Source organism: Cyanistes caeruleus, chromosome 1 (genome assembly GCF_971803275.1).
Source record: "Cyanistes caeruleus chromosome 1, bCyaCae1.hap1.1, whole genome shotgun sequence".
In the NCBI taxonomy this organism is placed as follows: domain Eukaryota; kingdom Metazoa; phylum Chordata; class Aves; order Passeriformes; family Paridae; genus Cyanistes; species Cyanistes caeruleus.
The window spans coordinates 65,812,526-65,830,531 of record NC_141701.1 but is presented as its reverse complement, the minus strand read 5'-3'; the positions used below and the strand labels follow the sequence as shown (position 1 = coordinate 65,830,531).

At 40.6% G+C, this 18,006-nt stretch overlaps 1 protein-coding gene across 3 annotated transcripts in view; it reads right to left on the bottom strand.

The window, feature by feature from the left end:
* Positions 1 to 4,138: 4,138 nt before the first annotated feature.
* The window catches only part of EPB41L4B (erythrocyte membrane protein band 4.1 like 4B), a 167,753-nt gene continuing 153,885 nt past the window's right edge, over positions 4,139 to 18,006 (bottom strand). For 2 of the 3 annotated variants that reach the window (XM_086896711.1, XM_086896727.1), the window contains 3 exons: positions 14,564 to 14,632; positions 10,545 to 10,708; positions 4,139 to 8,960 (listed from right to left, as the gene is read on the bottom strand). In XM_086896711.1, the coding sequence (XP_086752837.1) occupies positions 8,891 to 8,960; positions 10,545 to 10,708; positions 14,564 to 14,632 (303 nt within the window). In that variant the 3' untranslated portion in view covers positions 4,139 to 8,890. The remainder of the gene's footprint in view (positions 8,961 to 10,544; positions 10,709 to 14,563; positions 14,633 to 18,006) is intronic. The other variant, XM_086896717.1, reaches the window with a different exon arrangement.

The window sequence follows — 18,006 nt, the reverse complement described above, 5'->3', positions numbered from 1 at the left end:
CAGAGAGGGAACCTAAATCATCCTGCTGGGGAAGGATGGGAGATAGAAATCCCACAAGGGTAGAATGAGGGTGAAGAAAGGAGACCTCTCCCTCTTCCACCACATCCCCCATTTCTTTCCAGTGCTTCAAAGTTTAGCACAGCAATATGGAGCAGCATAGCAAACGACCTCAGTGGTAGGAAGGGATAAAAGGGTGGTGATTGCAACTATGTAGGATTATGGTGAGGACAGGGAGGCTGCAAAAATACTCTATCTGAAGCAAGAAGAAAGAAAGAAGACAGGAGGAAGTGTGGGAGGAAGGGAGGAGAAAGAGAAGAAGGGAAGGAGAAAGAGAGGGAGGGAGCTAGGGATAGAAGGTGACTTTTGTCACATTTTTTGGGGTGCCCCCATTCACTAAGGCCTCACTGATAAAATTGAGATTAACCATCCAAAATACAAGAGCAAAATTACTCACTTCAAGGGTAGGATATCCTCTCTTTAACATTTCTTCTCTGTGTCCTTCTCTGGTGCCATGGAATAGACAGGAGAGTCACTGAGGCTGAGCAGTGTATCCACAGATATTTACTAGACTTGATGGGAGCTCCTGCAGCCCTGGCTGATGGCAGACCCTCATTAGCCAGCTGGTCTCTAATGAGAGGTCATCTCATGGAGGCTTCCTGGTTGGCAAGAAAACCTGTTGTGCTGTAATGCCTGTTAGACACTGGACCCAGGACAGCAGAAGGGGAAGAGAAGAGGAGTGAAAGACAGAGGAAAGGTAGAAAAGTGCAGATGGAGGTGCACCTTCTGAGGGTCAGGGAAAACAAGAGCTAGCAAGGGCCTTCAAAAAAGGCAAAAGATTTTCAACAGAAAAGTCAACAAAGCCAGAGGTGCTTGTGTGGGAGGGGTGCTCAAGTGGGTAAAGAAAGCAGGCACCCATGAACCAGTCTGTGAGTGAGTGCCAAGCAGAGGAGGGGGAGGATTGGCAGGGTGGCACAGAAAGGCACTGAGAGGCTGCGAGGCAGGTCATTAGAGGAGATACCTTCTATTCCTGGTGGATCGCAATAACCAGGGCAAGTTGTCAGGAACGCACACTGAGCCTTGGCATGTTGAGCTGGAACTGTAAAAATGGGAATGCTCTTGGGCTGCAGAGCTAAATCAGCTCCAGCACTTCCTATCCCTGTCTTCATACGCCGGCAGCCTTGGTGGAGGTGCTTCTCAGGGGCTGTCGTCCCCGCATTGCCACAGAGGAGCTGTGAGCCAGCGTGACAAGGGCACTGCCGCTCTCATTCGGAGCAAGCACGTGTACTGCCAAAGGCACTGGCTGCAACTCTGCTGCAGACCTTGCTCTGTTCCTTGGGCAGAGATTGGTCCTGTGGGGTTTAGTCAGCTTTGGAGGGCACAAGTTTGAAATGTCTTTGCAGGAAGGAGGAATGATCAGTCTCACAGTGATGCTTCTACCACTAAATCCCTAATTTTGCACACACAGGTAGAGGGCAGCTCACACTGACCTTTCTTCCCAGACTGTCACGCATCTACTCATGGCCTCACAACATGGGCACAAGACAGCCTCCAAAACCTCAGAGCCTCAGAATTTATGTTTATTGGTGTCTCTTACATACACAAGCACCACAGCTCTCAGCCTCAACAGCCCCAAACCCTCCCTGGGTGGCCACGGAGCTGCAAATATCTCAGTTCCCAGCAAGACAGTGCACATCTCACCTTGGAGAATGAAGAGGTTGAGTCAGCCACAGTACAGCAAGAAATGTCCCCAAGAAGGACAGAAGTGCTGGGTGCTATTAGCACTCCTCCCTCCAAAAAGCCCCACACAATTTTTGTTGTCTCATGCCATACCACCTTGTGTTCTTACCAAGCTTGGCATTGCTGGAAGGGGACCAGCAGCCAGAGCAGAGAATGAGACACTTACCACAGAAATCATGATTTTTTGTTGTTCTTTTTGAAAGCAGCAAGGCAAATAATTAAAAAAATAAGATACTGGAGTTCTTCACATCATGGAGTCCCTAGGATGTTAAGCTGACTGACCAAATATCTTTTAGGAAAGTAATTATTGCTGTGGTTTTCTTGGATTTCCAGAAGAGTTTGCTAATAAAAGGCAGAGGAAGAACAATGAAGGAGGGTTAACTTGCTCCCTGCTTGAAGAACTGAATAATCACTGCATGAAATAATAAAGATCCATGTGGTTTTTATGCCACTCTGATGACACAGCTGAGCACTCACTGGCATTATATAGCAAACACACACTGTAGAAATACTCATTTAAAAATAACATAATTAGTACCAATTGCATATTGCTTATGTAATGAGGCAATTTTATATTTGTAATTTTAAAATAAAGTAAAAAGGCAAATAATGTTTCAGGCAGTACTTTGCCATCAGGCTCCCCAGCAGGTGACAGTGTGGGTTGCTTTCTGCTCTCTTTTTCGCTGTTGTTTACCCCTATTCTCCTGACCATCACAGACCCTAAAGGCTGGTGAGGAGACACCTCAGAGACCATATGTGCTACTGGAAGCACATAAGATGTAGTTGTAATGGTCAGGGTTGTCAAACACATCTAAACTGCTAAATCTAAATGCCACAGCTAAACTGCTCCTATTTCTAGCTTCTCACAAAAAGGGCAAGCCTGCTCTCCTCATCTGACACCAGAAGCTGAGCTGTTCCCATGAGCCTGTCCTGGGGTGGCTGGGAAAGGGCAATAGTTGAACTTTTATTTCCCTCACTCCCTGGTGTATCCTCCTGCACATCTGGTCACAACCAGACCTGACTCTGGGTTTGCTGCAGGGCTGCCCTTCAGGTCAAGTTGCATTTGGGCACAGGGATCCCAGTGATGACCAGCCCCAAAGGCTTCACTGTGCTTGGCAAAGGCATGGCCACTGTCTTTCATGAGTCTTCCACTTGCCTGTGTCTACACCCTGATGGGTGCCTTCCTACCCCCTTCCCCTTGCTGCCACAGGATTTTTGCACCACAGCCAGGCTGAAACCATTGCCTTATTGTCCCCCTGCCCCAACATAACAGAACCTGTATGCAAAGTCTGTTTTCTGCTTGAGAAAGCATGTCCCTGGAGGTATAGAATTAATCTCAGTGACTACACACTCAGTCTCATAGATCAGTCATCTGATAACTAACCAAAAGATTGTTCAGATTTACATCTCTGAAGTCCCCACACTTTTCCATTGCAGCTGAATTCCACAAGAGTATTTCCTGACCTTTTAGTGCACAGCTTCTCATTACACTGCACCTCAGAACACTATTCTTTAGCAAAGTTCTTTATTAAGGAGAATTAATTAACTAAGTTTGCTGTCTGGATAATCAATTTTCTTGGTGTAAATTGAGTAGAGTTGGAAGAATGCTTATCTGTTGCTCCCCTGACTTCCCCTCATAGAGAATAAAAATAGAAGAAGATCCAGATGGAGAAATTGGGTTGGGATCAGATTCCTTCTGAATACTGAGTTTTGGCAACCTCAGAAAATGGGGTGAACATTGCTGGGATTTAATTTCATAAGTGCACTGGGAAAGCTAATGTCAAAATGTTCTGATTTAGAGATCTTTGAAGGAAAGGGAAATGTTTCATTCTGCAGCAACTTTTCATTTAGACATTGAAAGAAAGGAAAACTCAAGGGCAAAAATCTGAGTGAAACATTTTAATTGTGTTTGAGAGAAAATACAGTGATCAGGCTTTGTTTGTTTTGGGTTTTTTGGTGGGTATGTTTCTAAATTTTCCTTGATGGAGCAATTTAACAATCTGGTGTCTCTCAGCCCTGTGTGGAACATTCCTCCCCACCCTTTCCACTCTAGTAATACTTTCTGCTGCCTTTTGAGCCCTAGATGAAAGCCCAAAAAGCTGCCAAGTTCTGTGTTTGTCTGCCTTGATCCTGCCAGTGTTTTTCTGGCTCTGGAATTCAGCAAAGTGTGCCCCACCTAATGACCCCATAGACGACTGGCACCCTACAACACTAGACTGTAACTTTAAGCTGGAGTAAACCCTCTGGGCTTTACGAAGAAATTATCTCTCTATTTTTTCTTTGCATTGTAATTATTTTTATGATGGTGGATGCACTTTCCTAGCAAGCAAATGTTTAATTGGCATGTTGCCCCTTGCCTCTTAAATGACTGGTTTGACTACAAATTGCTCAGACTCTGTGATTTATTTTTCATCTCTTTTATTGCAGGCATGAATACAGGAACAGGTAAACAGCTGAGCCGTAAAAGTTTCTCTTTAGGCATGTTTTCAACAAAATGCCATCATACACTGTCTGATGATACATGCTGCTACTCAGGTGAAACAAAATGGTGTGAGCAGTCTTGCTTTAAAGCTGCTACCCACCACTCAGTGCTGCAGCTGCCAAAGAAGCCTTTTCCTCCTCTTACTCTCTATCTTCCCTCCTTCTCCACGTCATCTACAGCTTCTTTTACGGCACTTAACTTTACAAAACACAGTGAGGCTAATCTTACATGCAATTACAGATCAGTCTCAGTATATTTATTGCAAACTCCTTGAACATCAGGACATTAAAAAAAAAAAAAAAGAAAGAAAAAAAAAAGAAAAAATATTCCATTGCATAATTACAAGTAGTTTTTTTTGCAGCAAATGAAACAGAAATATATTCAGAAAAAAATAAATAAATAAAAGCAAAGGTTATTCGTAAACAGTTCAAACAAAACATGATGCTGCCTCCAATGAAACATTTCACTGCATTGCCAGCTCTGTTTCAAATGGGCACGTAGGCATCCTGTTGCAAGAGAGTGAAGCCATGAACTGAAACTTTGGAGGAGTTAATTTTCAAATTTTGCACTTCCAGGGTCTATGAAACATGAAAAGTCTGCACACACGGTGGGATCTGAGAGAGGTGTTAAATCTCAACCAACGTTTCTAAAGAAAACCCGGTTATTCTTTTTAAAACAAAATATTGGGAACAGCTGAGCCACACAAAAACAAAGCACAATTTGTTGGCTTCAATAAGACCGCAAAATGAGAAAATATTTAACTCCTTGCATAGCTATGTAAATGGCCAATAAATTTTGCTGGAATCACCCAAACATGACAACACTGCATTCCGCTGCTTGGAGACTTCACGCTGAAAAGCTGGGATCTGCTGACGGGGTCAGAGCATCACTCGGGGCCCTGTGAAAAGCCGGGGTCACCCCTGATTAGCTTTGCCAGCGTGGCTATAGCAGGAGGTTTCATCAACCAGCTGCTCCCAGATGGAGCGCGACTATAGCGAAGCCTCTGTGCTTATGTCACTGTAAGTTGTTATCCCAGCTCTCTGTTCTCCCACAAGGGATAAAAGCTATCCTGACAAAAGGATATTTCTGGCAGTTTATTTACACCTAAAGCGCAAGGCTTTCGCCGGCAGAGCTACGCCGATCACAAGTCGTACCTCGAAGCTGAACCCTGGATGATGCAGCTGAGTCAGCAAGGGTTTGCAATGTAGACCTAGCCAGAGGGACGGAAAGCAGGATTCATCTCACTTAACTTTAATCTGTATAAAGGTAGACACTTTAAGTCAGAGGCACCTCCGGAAGACAGTTCCTTTGATCTCTCATCAGGTGAGAGCTGGGCATTTTAATGTTAGATGAGATGAACTCCCAGGAGAGCTGAAGAGACAAAATCCTTTCAGCCACCCTTTCCTGTCACCAGTTCTGGAGACCATGCTTCAGAAGGCTGCTGTTCAAATGCGTTATCTTTACACATGTCAATGTACATGAGAGTGATAGCCTGTGCTGGGCTTCATGCTGCCACATCTACATATGCAAGCTTAAAGCTAGCTCAGATACCTCTGCACTATTATATAGACATACCTTCAGGCAGAGTATCCTTTAACACCTGTAAAGTTTAACTGTAGGGGCAAATCTGCAATATCTGCCCCTCTGCAATATGTTCATGTAGACACTGTCTTGTTCACAGTAGTTTTGGGTAACAGGTGTCCTAACACTGTAATTCCCAACCAGAGGTGAGGCAGAAGTGTTTCTTCAGAGGATGTGAAAACTGAGATGCTGAAGCATGGCTGAAGAAGGTACGTAGTAAGAAAGAACAAGATGATGACATTCCACAGTTAAAAGTTTAGTTTGATATCAGTAAAACAGTTTTAATAAAGCTCCATTAGACTGCAGAATAGGAAACGGTGGCAGCCGGTGGATAAGACACTAAAACACGACAAGGCAACGTACTTGGAGTTGTTCTGTAGAAAATGTCCCACAGAAATTAAGGAGACACATAAGCCTTTCCCTCTTCTCCTGGTGGGAAGCAAAGAAGGAGGAATCTCTGCCCTTCTTCAGCTATCCCAGAGCATGCCTCAGCTATAAAGACTTGGCCATATGGTTCACATTGTTTTCCGGTTCTGACTATTTCAGCTGAAGAAATTTTATGCAATGGGAGCAAAAATGATGCATTAAAAACAATGAAATAATAGTCTGTTTATGAGCCAGGACATCTTATGCACTAAAGGCCCATAGTTTAATTTTGCTAAAGGCTTTTGCTTAAGTGACCAGACTGTCCTAACATGGATCTGTGTTGCCCCCAAAACCTGAAGGCATATTGTGGGGTTCCTAAAGTCCACTCCATGGCAATCAGTATGACTGAAAGGTGTGTTCGGATTTTTTTTTCTGTTTGTTTTTTTTCTCTGGGTTTTCCCTGATAATGACTTTGTGAAACTGTTGCCAGTTCAAACACAATTGGTTTCTGCCTAACAGGCAGAAAACTAGATTCAGTTAGTCAGCACTGGGCCATTCTTAACCTTACTTCATTTTCCTCTCCCAAACCAGCATTTGTAGTTACAATTTTCTTTTATTTGTTCATCAAAATGCTCACTCTCACTTGGACACAGGCAAAATGTGCTGCTGCTTCTCCTTCACCAATACCTTCTGGGAAGCGCTGAGAAAAGAGTAGCAGGAAATTGCATTCTTTTGTGCCTGTGCATTTTCCCCTCCTTTCTGATTTCCTCACAGGGATTTAATGTTCCTAATCAATTTTTAAGAACCCTGGATTGATGGAGTGGGGCATTAAAACATAAGGAACAGAAGTGTCCTGGCACTGTAACTAGAGGGTAGACAGCATACAAGCCATATCTGATTACCCAAAAAAGTCACTGGAATGTTCTTAAATCCGCAATCCAGGTATGGTTTTGTGGCTTCTTGTGCCCACTGCTTGTGTTGAGCCACTTGATTAAATTTTGTAATGTTATTTTCTATCTAACTGTTGTGCTGTGTATTTTGACCCAGTTTATGGCAACCAGAAAGTTTTGGGTTTGGTGGATTTAAACGGGAAGCCTAATGCTAATTTTTTTGTCCTAGCAAATATAAAATAGACAAATCATTTTATACCTTCACACTGCAATCCACAGTCTTATGAAGATCTCCAGAACTCTCGTCTTAGAAAAACAGCAGAAGCTAGCTCTGAAGGAAACCCAGCCTCACAGCATTCACTTCCCAGCCTCCACACAAACAAACTTCTTAAGCTGAGATAAAGCCATCGTAATCAGTGCCAAATGAAGGGCAATCTTTTATAGTAATACAAATTAGAGAACATAGTGTACAGAATAACAGAAAAATATACATCTTCAGCCATACAAAATGCACAAAAGCTTCCCTGTTGAAAGAGTATCTTGTAGCTGACAGTCAGATGTTGTAAGTTTTCTAGATGACCCTGCACTACTGAAGAAGGGGAAACAGAGACCTTTTTTTTCCCTAGGAGACATTTGGTAGCATTACCTGTATACCACTAATTCCCTCCCTGCGGTTTCGGCTCTGCTAGTGCTGGACCACCCACCCCACCTCATGCCTGAGATAGCTCCACTGGATGTAGGGGCTGCCTGGGTGTTGGAGGTGAACGGGATGTACAGCCAGGCACACCCTCCACAGGTTTGCTGGGACAGATGTGCTGACAGGTAGAGTTAAAAATACGGGTATAGGCACAGCTATGCCATAAACTGTCGTTGTTCTTGTTCTTAAAAGAGACCAATCAATTCATGTTAGTCAGGAAGGTGGTTTATTTACCCAGGAAGGAAAAAATTCTCCATATGTGAGCTATGTCCACACCGCTGAGGCTCTGCAACCTTCAGTGCTGGGGCAGATGTCTGAGTGTGGGCTAGCCCTAAAGCCTAGGCAAACTGGAGAAGGTAAAACTTCTCACTTACTTTAAAAAAGTCAGTATCAAGCTAGAAAGTCAGTAGCAAATTATTTTAAACAATTTTTTTTCATCCACCATTGGAAATACCTTAAGATTTATTTAGCTGAAGGTTTAGGTCAAGGTGACAAGCTATAGGGAGTATTGGGTGTGTATATCTGTGTGGTGGGGTGTCTCTCCCCCTTGCAGCTATTTATATCTCTGAGTGAAGGTTAAGGTTAGGAATTTAATAAGACAGCCGTTTATTCTGTGGAGACTAACAGTCCTGGGGTTAGGATGTAATAATCATTCTTCTGCTTTAAAAATGGTTCTCTTAACAAATAGCAGTAGCTCATTGCAATTTTCAGTTGTACAAAATGACATATTTTCTATGTTACTATCAAAATATTCTGCATAACATTAATTTCTGTGCACTTATTAACATATGTACAGAACAGTGTTTCCCAATAGAAATCAGTATGCTCCTTGCTGATCCTCTTTGCCCTAGATTTACCAAAACCAAACCAGAAATTAATTGTGTTAATAGTATAAAATCTCAGGAGAGATAAAGGATTGAAGGTTTATTTCCCAGCAGCAAATGAATAAAGGAACTCCTTCAAGTTAAAGTCTAGCCGAGACGTAATTTTAACCAACCGTGGTGAATCCAGGCGAGCCAGGAATATCACACATTTTCCCAATGCATTATGTTGAGTACACAGAAGCAGAGGAATGTAAACAGACAGAAGGCACATGAAAGGCCCCAATCCATTCTCCATCTGACGGAAGTGCGAATTTCATAATTCTGTCATCAAGAGTCTTTTCATCATTTTCTCTCTCTCAAGTTCACGCCTCAGAGTCTCAGCGCTGTGTAATTAATGCACAAACAGCCAATTATGGGAACAATAAGTCTCAGATTTCAATTTAAAATAATTAACATTTTCAAAATACCAAAGGAGGGGGGAAAAAAGGTCAGACTCAACTCAGTGAAAAAACAGATAACTGGTGGCTGATTCAAAAACAAGTATCGCTTGATATTTCTGAAGAGCAAACAGAGGCAAGAAGAAGGATATAAAAAGATCCACATGGCAAAATAGTTTATAATTTCATCTAACCCCATTAAAGGTTACTGATTTCAAAGGAAGCTGGACAAGGACTCTAAAAATGGAGCAGATACAGTAAATACCGTTATGAAAGAGTACTGGTACAGTCTTCTGCTCTTTGGTGTAATCTGCGATTGAGGGATATCTATATATCTATATAGATATATAGGTGTTCTGAATTTACCACAGTCCTGCACATATCAGGATGCCAAATCAGAACCTGAGGTCCTTGCTCTCACCAATTTGCTCCAGAGCCCGGAGGCTTTGTAACCCTGGGAGTGCCCTGAGTTAGCAATTCCATTTCTGAAACTGTTTACCATGCTTTTCTGATTTTTATGTATATCTCAGATTTGTAACAAAGTTTGGAGAATTAAACTGCATTGCAGAAACCTTGAATCCCATTCATGGACAAGCAGGGGTGGAATCACCCACTTGTACTCGAGCCATCTTACAGAAGCTGAGTTCAGCACTACAGCTTCAGAGTTACATTTTCACTGGAATGATAAATTCTTAGATGAGTTAGCAGTGTTGAACAAGTGTGCAGGTGCAATTAACCAACATCTGCAAAAAATAATTAGCAACCAAAAATAGGAATTGACTATGAATCCAAAAGTAAAAAAGTCTAATTCATTATTATGTCAAAGAAGCACTTTTCATAAGCTTTGGACTATTTGTGCTCCAGAAGTACTGAGTACATCCACTCATACATTTATATTCAGTAAATTATCAGCTTTGGGAAGTTCAGCTTTGAATAAATTATAGAATAAAGAGCCAGCATGCAAAACCAGTAGAATGAAAGAATAGAAAACTGAAGAGTCTGCCTGTGGAAAGGTGGTATAGCTTCTTGTTTCTCTGAGAAATTACAAGACCACTGTAGTTTGACATTAATAAAAAAGAAAAAAATAAAAAGGAAAAAAAAAACCCCAATGCCTGTTTTTCATTTAAAAGAACCGACATTTCTCAACCTCAGCTTTCCCCCATGGACATCTAATTTCAAAAAACAAATTGTAACAGTATTTATTAAAACAAAACCTTTGTGGTTCAGACAAAATGACTTGCCTGAGGAAAATCTGCACAACGCTTTCTCTCCAGGCCATTGGCCACAGAAATGGTGTACTGCTGGCTGCAGCAGTTAATTAAGATAGGCTTTTTTTAATCTCAGAGCATGAGAGGATGAGTTACAGATATTTCTTTACATAACCCACCAATTCTGAAGCAGTCAAGCAATAATCTTTTGGTATAAGAGAAAATGATACTTTATGGTGTTTATGAAAGAAAAAGGGAAACCAAGCTGATCCCTTTAATGCAGAAAGCATCATAATATTTCTGTGAAAGAACTGCACAGTACCTGTCTGCCAGCGAAATGGGCTTATGCGACGTATATACTGTCTGGACTGTTGGAGTTGGTATAGTCTCTGCCAGAGACCTCAGGACAGGTGATGGAGACACCAGCGTAATCTTAGGAGATGACTGCACCCCACAGCACTGTAATTTGCTGTCTGCAAATTCTGCCTAAAAAAAAATAAATAAAAAAATTAAAAAATTATACACACAGATAAAGAAAAAAATGTAGGTTAGCTTCTACTGGTCTCGCTATTCTTCACTGTCCAACTCATTGCCAAGCACAACAAGTAACAGCAACTAAGAATGAGAACAATTGAGAGGCTGTGGCTATAACCTCTCAGTGCAGCCTCTGCAGATGCTGGACAGCCACCCCTTTTGATGCCTGAGGGACAAGCCTGATTGCAACATGCACCAGGTGAAATGACACTGCACGTATGAGACTGGCAGCATTCAGGTAAAAAAATGATTGGTTTGGAGAATGACACTTATCATTATTGCATTTTCCCTAAAAACTATGCAGAATGTTGACAACACGAGATTTCTGGAATATGCTTCAGGAATCCTATACAATTTGCTGGTGGGTCCTCTAACTACTCTGTGTTTTTTTAACAGCTGGGAGTCTGGGCTTTTAGGAATCCAGGTTTCAAAATCTCCATCCCTTTCCCAATTTTGCTAACTGGAACATGCCTCAAGAGAGATATTCTTGCAGTACCCAGTGAAAGGCAATGTTAAGGCAAGATTGGAAGTGGAGATTTAAGACAAGCAGCAAGCAATCATCCATCTCCTGTCTTTTTGGTGAGGTATTTCAACACAACAATATTATAGCAAAGACTGGGCTAATTTTACAACCAGAGGGGGAGGATCCCTAAAGATCAAACAGCCCTATCTTGCTTTTTTGCATGGGCTATTTCTCATGCCAAACCACAACTAGTGTCTGTGGCGCATGTCTGACCCTGACCTGAGAAGAATACAGAGCAACTGCAGTTATCAGTGTGTCAGGATCATTAAAACACACTCCTACTGGTATCAGCTACCTTTCTTCCTTGATGACTATTCCTTCTGGACATGGTTCAGAGTCTAAGGCAGGAAGGAAGGAAAGCCACCATGATAAGAAAGCAGCTATTTGAAGAGCAAGTTTTTTTTATTTTTTTTTTTTATTTTTTTTTTGTCTAATTATTTCTCAAATTCTGCAACCTTCTACAAGTGATTCACAAACTTAGTTTAAACAGTGGGAAAACTATTTGAGCCCAGAAAAGACTGGCAGTTTTAGGTTTGCTCGTTTATTGTCACTTTTTAACATGTCTAAACACATCTTTAATGATCCAAAATAACCTTTGAAGCGAAAGGAATTCCATTAATTTCAAAAAATTAGTAAAACGGAAAATCAACTAATGAAACTCTCCTGTGTGTAAATAATGGCTAATAGAATCTGCTCAAAATTCTCTGTCATTCAGCTTTTAAAACTCAACCTTACAAACTGCAGGGGTATGAAATTTGGTGTTCCTCATACAGGATCCCTGTGCTACGAAGACTGACAGATCTTACTCTATGGCATGAGAAGAAGACATCACGCTGAAGCTCATATAAATTCTCCCAGCCTCACTGAAATCAGCAGTAATGACCAACTACACTTGCTGAAAAATTGCCTTGAATCCCATAATGTGTTTGCTCTGGAGGATTATTTAACAGTAGATATCCAAAGTATCTTTTTGTATATATGTCTGATTGCACAGTACGCTTAAGCCAAATATTTAACTGACCTAAACAGACATAATTTCATTAATTTAAAATCTATGTGACTTACACCTGCCTGAGAATATGGCCATCAGGCCTGCCATTTTTCTGTGGAAATTTCTGAAATTCAGGTGGTTCCTGGCTTGATTTAAACATTCCAGGTAACCAAGTCATCTAATTTTTCATCTGATCAAATCAACACAACTGCATATACACCACCAAATTTGAAGCTGTATATAAAAGGTAAAGCCTTCTAAATGTCACTGTTCATAATCACTTTCCTGCTTAATAACATTTTAATGTTTTCTTCCATTTAAAAAGAAGAAAAAAAAAAAAAAGGAGTGAAGGGGAAGGATAAACAAGGAAAGGAAACAACAACAAAAAAGAAAACAATTAACAAACATTACCATCTGGGTCTGTGTGTGACTGGAGACCACTGAGAGTTAGATCTGCCTGCAAGTCCTAGCTACCCTTCCATTACAGCTCCTGCCTGTGGTGTAGCTCTCAGCAGTGCATCAGGATGATCTGAACTGCTGCTGTGGAGAGACATCTCCCTTTGGGCTGGGACACAGGGCCAAGAAACACAGGACCAAAGCCACCTAACCCCTCCTAATTGTCTTCCATCTCTGTGCAGTCCCGTAGGTAGCTGCCTGTTCGTCCCAGATATTTGTACATAACTCACTAAAAGGAATGTACAAGATCATGTGATGCATCATACATCATTAGGTTTTTATTGAAATGGTATTTGAAATATTTGTGATCTCGATTTTGCCCTCCACCCTGCCCAGAAAAATGGAAATCTGTGTGGAGAAGATGGGATTTCAGAAACATCAGTTTGAATTCTGCTTTGCTTCTTTTGTCCTGACTGAACATAACAAAAATTAAACATCTGAATTTGCCACGAAAGAGCCATTTTCTGCAATATGGAAATTTCTGTGAGTAAGTATATTGGTAGATCTTCTGTTTGTATTTTAGATTTCTGACCTCCCAATTATGAAAATGTATGTTATGTAGCCCTCCAAAATTTTACTTTCATCCTAACTGTCAGAGACAGTAAAACAACATCTGATAATCAATACTAATTAGAGGGAAAGCTATTTTGGGGGGCACATCGTTTTGCTTAGATAAAGGAGTACTGTGAAAGACGCATGCACTGAACTTTGAGTTAGCTTTCATCACAATTGTATGGTCTGGACTTGGCTGACACAGTGAAACATTGCTGTGACATTCCTGTGTACTTTCAAATGCATTTAATTAGAGCTCAACTGTGGCACTTACACAGCTTGGGGAGGCTAACTAACTCTGGCTTTAAAGTACCTATTTGGAGAAAAAAACACATTTACATAAAAGCCCATGATCAGGTTTATTGTGAAAGAAAAGCCTCTTTCTTTAAATCATTAAATACAAACAGAACCTTCACATGACCCAACAGTGAATGAAGTTACTTATCTTGGATTATATGCCAGATATAGATTGCTGCAACCAGTAAAGTTTAAGGTCAAAGTCTGAAATGCTTCATTTTTCAAATGTAACTTTAAAATTTTAAGTCATTTGACATGGTGTTTATAAGCAGGGTGTTTCTTAAAGAGTAGTTAATTTTGTCATACTTTTTTTATCATACTTATTACATAATGCCTCTGCCACCAAAACAAGATTTTGATCATACTTACTTTTAAAATTGTCAGATAATTGTTTTTTGTTTGTATGTAGTTTACCACACCAAAGTCCCTAAATCACATCTTCTGTGAAAATTTAACAAGAATGGAGTTCAATGTTGGATTCAAGTTTTTGGGTAAACACGAGAGTTTGTACAAGGATACCATTGTAGTCATTCACACACTAACTATAATTCTTTAAAATTCAGCAGTAAATTCAATGAGAATCAGGGCCCTCTTTGTGATGGCACAGCAGGCAGTTTCAGGCAGGAAGCCATGCAGTTGATAGACAGAGGACTAAGTCTTCCCATTCCATTACTGCTCCCTGTAAAGATGTTATGGAGCTTCACAAGGGTCCTCTACAGTCCTGAAATCAACATTTTGGGACTGACTTCATTAGTGGTGAACCTTGACCTTCAACTTCTAGTCCTCTGTCTAGTAAGGAGCAATGTCTGAATGCAGGCAACATTTCTGTATAATGGGAATATTTAACTGCTTTGTACTCTTAATTTCTACTTGGAATTTATATTTTTTATTTTTTTGAGGAATGCTTAATGCATAGATTTCTAACACTTAAAAAAAATCAGTTGGAATTGTGTTAAAACACAGTTTTTTAGTTGCACATTCTACTTACAGAAAACTGTGGTACTGTTGTAAAGGGATCGAAAAAAGGATTAGATGTATCAGCAGGGAATGTCTTTATCTTTAAAAAAAGATAAAGAAAAAGATGTTACTTTCAGAGCATAAAAATGCAAAAGAAAAAAAAAGCAGCAAAGCATTGCAACTATAGTGACATATCCAACAAATCAGAGCAGTTCAGCAGTGCTTGGACCAGACCCAAAAAAGACCCTTCCAAAAATGCATACAGAAACCTGATGATGAATAGTCAAAGCATAAGTATGAAAACTTGATAAATTCATTTTACCATGTAATTAAATATGTTGAGCAAATACAGACCTGGTTGCACACAATATATCTTCCAATTCTGTCGCCAGAATTATTATGTGATTCTTTCAGCCAGCACTACATTTTAACACATGCAATATGAAGTGCAGGAGCAAAATTTTTCTGTACAGGAACTCTGGCTAAAGAACTTGTGCTTTAAATATTTTAGACTTCCAAATTTTCACTTACACAGTTGCTACTGAAGACAAATAATCACGCAAGGTGGGATCAAAAGAAAATCATTTATTAAAATACCACAGGGGCAACTGTTTGTTTCAGGCAGCTAGGAGGCCCTGTGTGGAGCTAGGAGGGTTGTGGATAAAGAATGAGCCTTGGAGGTTTTTTGAAAAGTGCATGGAGACAAAGAGGGGAGTGACCAACATATCCATCTGCTGAGAGGACTTGGTCCATAAGGATATAGTCACTGGTGTGACCAGACCCTGCTGGAAGTCACTTCAGCCCTTAAAATAGTTTCAAACAATTAGCTGAAATTAAAAATATATAAAAGCAGCAACAATCTCTGTCCCACTTCATTGTGAATGTTGTTTCTCATTATTTTGTGTTTTAGAATGCAGACATTATTATTCATTCATTCATTTATTCATTCATTCATTCATTCATAGGACAAAATAGCAAATAAACATTTGAGTTTTGAATTGCACTTCATGTTTTCCTTTTGGAAAATTACATTTTTCACTGTAAAGGCATGTTTTTCACTTTATTACACAAACTCCTGTGCATTGGTTTGTTATGCATGTCTTCAATCATGATTTATTAACTACAGTAATATACCTGTTGTTTAATAATGAGGAAAGCTACCTTGAGGGCCCTGAGCCCCTGTAGGCCAAAGAAAAACCTGGAAATATGACATCAAATATAATTAAGTAAATGTACAGTGTTTATTTTGCAAATAAAATAGCAGGAACTTATTGGCTTATAAGGGTACCAAGGGAAATTAACAGCTATCTGCAGGCTCGCTTCTGCAAACATGTGGAATTCAGCTTAGCATTAATTGTCAGGCTTCTTACATGAGGAGTATGGATAGCAAAGATACTGTCACGCATGTAAATAACTTTTTAAAAGAGTAAAGGTGTTTGTAAATCAATTATACAGGTGCAAATGAACTAATGGATCTGCGAAGGAGAAATTATTTCAAACCACAATTTTCTATGCAAACTTATTAAAGGAAGTTTCACAATCCTTTTACAGTCCTATATTCATGTCTCTTAGCAAAGTATTTGCAAAGTATAACAAATGTTTGCTATATTATGATTAAACCTAACTCATTGAATGGACACAATAGCTCCTCACAAGTTTGTTATGTTACATTATACCCAGAGCCAAATCTGGACAGTTGTAGCAGGTCTCACTCTTTTGAGAGACAGAAAATACCCATGAGCTCAGGCTGACATTCTCAGGTTATGAAGGGTTTACAATATGATGTTACAGTACGAAGTACAAGTGTACTCAGTTACAAATAAAATCTTTGAGCCAAAGACAAACAGAGATGGGAAGCTGGTTGCTCATGTGTGGTATGAGTTTGATATCCCACTGCTAAAATCTCTCAAATGTTGCTGGTTAGTCTCATTAAGGAAATGAAGCACTATTACTGAACACAGGAAAGAAAAATTATGCAGAATACTGGAGAGTCCACTGAGATTTGGGAGCAGAGGCACATAACAGGAGTCAGCCTGATCACATGCTGTGACCCAGAGCCATGTAGAATGCCATCTTGCAAAACCAGCACTTCGATGGATGTGTGTGAGGCCAGCCTATGTATCAAAACAGGGCAAGAAATGGTTAATCTTATTGGTTTAGATATCAGTGTGAGTCCCTGTCTTGGGCAGCTGTGCTTTTTTAATCTTGAGAATAGGACAATATCAACAAATGAAAGGCTCTCTGGATTGGACCCCTCAAATTTCTGTCCTTTTAAACTAAGTGGAAAGAGTAATTGGGGAGCAGAGGGGAAAATCCCATACCTGTGTTCAATTTAAGTGACAAACAGAAATCATCCTGCTTAGCCTTTAATATTTACTCTTTCTTGCCCTCATATTTTATTGCCTCTGAGATCAGGCCACTGTTACTCAAAAGGCACAACAGAGTTTATTGGTTTGGCTCAGGCCTTGATTAAATTATTTCTGCCAGCTTCCACAGGCAGGGCAGAGAATCAACACTGTTGTTGCCTCTTCAGCATTGGCAAGAAGCTCTTAACTATTAATGGCTTGGCTCTTCTGAGTAAAAAGTTGGTACAAGATCCTAATCCATACAATAGCAGGAAAAAAAATATTCAAGAATATTGTTCAGACAGAGGATATGCAGGATGGGGAGACAACAGTGTGGAAAACATCACTTTAAAAATTGGTTTATGTGAAACTTGATCTGGAAATTTGAAAGGTCTCTTCAGCCCGGAATATACTTTGCCTACTTTGACCTAACTGTCCTGCATGTTCACCATGGCCAGCAGTAGCAGTTGCCAGGACCTGGAAGGGAGAAGAAAAGCCTATGATTCCCATCCTACTGCACAAGGAAAGCAGCATCATGGGTGAGTCTCTTCCTTACCCTTGCACTGGAGTTGAGTTTATTGTGTGAAGTCAAAAATCTCAGAGTAACTCAGAAAGCAAAACAACTCCCTGATCAGAACCTAAACTTCATCCCTTCCCCACACAGACTCTCCCCCTGCCCTAGGAGAAAGACACACCTTTACATATCTCCTAACTCACATGGAAGAAGCAGACTCTTAAATTTTCCAGGATGCTGTCTTCTCCCTGTTGGGGCAGCATCAGTTGAAAGATGCCACCTGGGAACTGGAAGAAGGGCAGAGACAACTCTACCTCCTACTTCAAAGCTGCAGCTCCTCCAGCATCTGGAGAACCTCAGCAGCTTCCAGACTTTACCTGGGATGGCACACATGAAGGGAAAAGGAAGAGGGAAGAGGAAGTAGCAGTTCCACTGGCAGGTTGATCTCATGCAGCTGAACTCCAGCTGCTCAGCGATGCAAAACACAGAAGCTGCCAGTGCATGGATTGCCTATAGACCAGAGTGAGGTTTGCTGTCTGCTTTGGTATGAAACAAAACAAGTAACATCTTTAAAGTCTACAGCTGGGCACAATTCCTGTGGTGGCAGATGGAGCA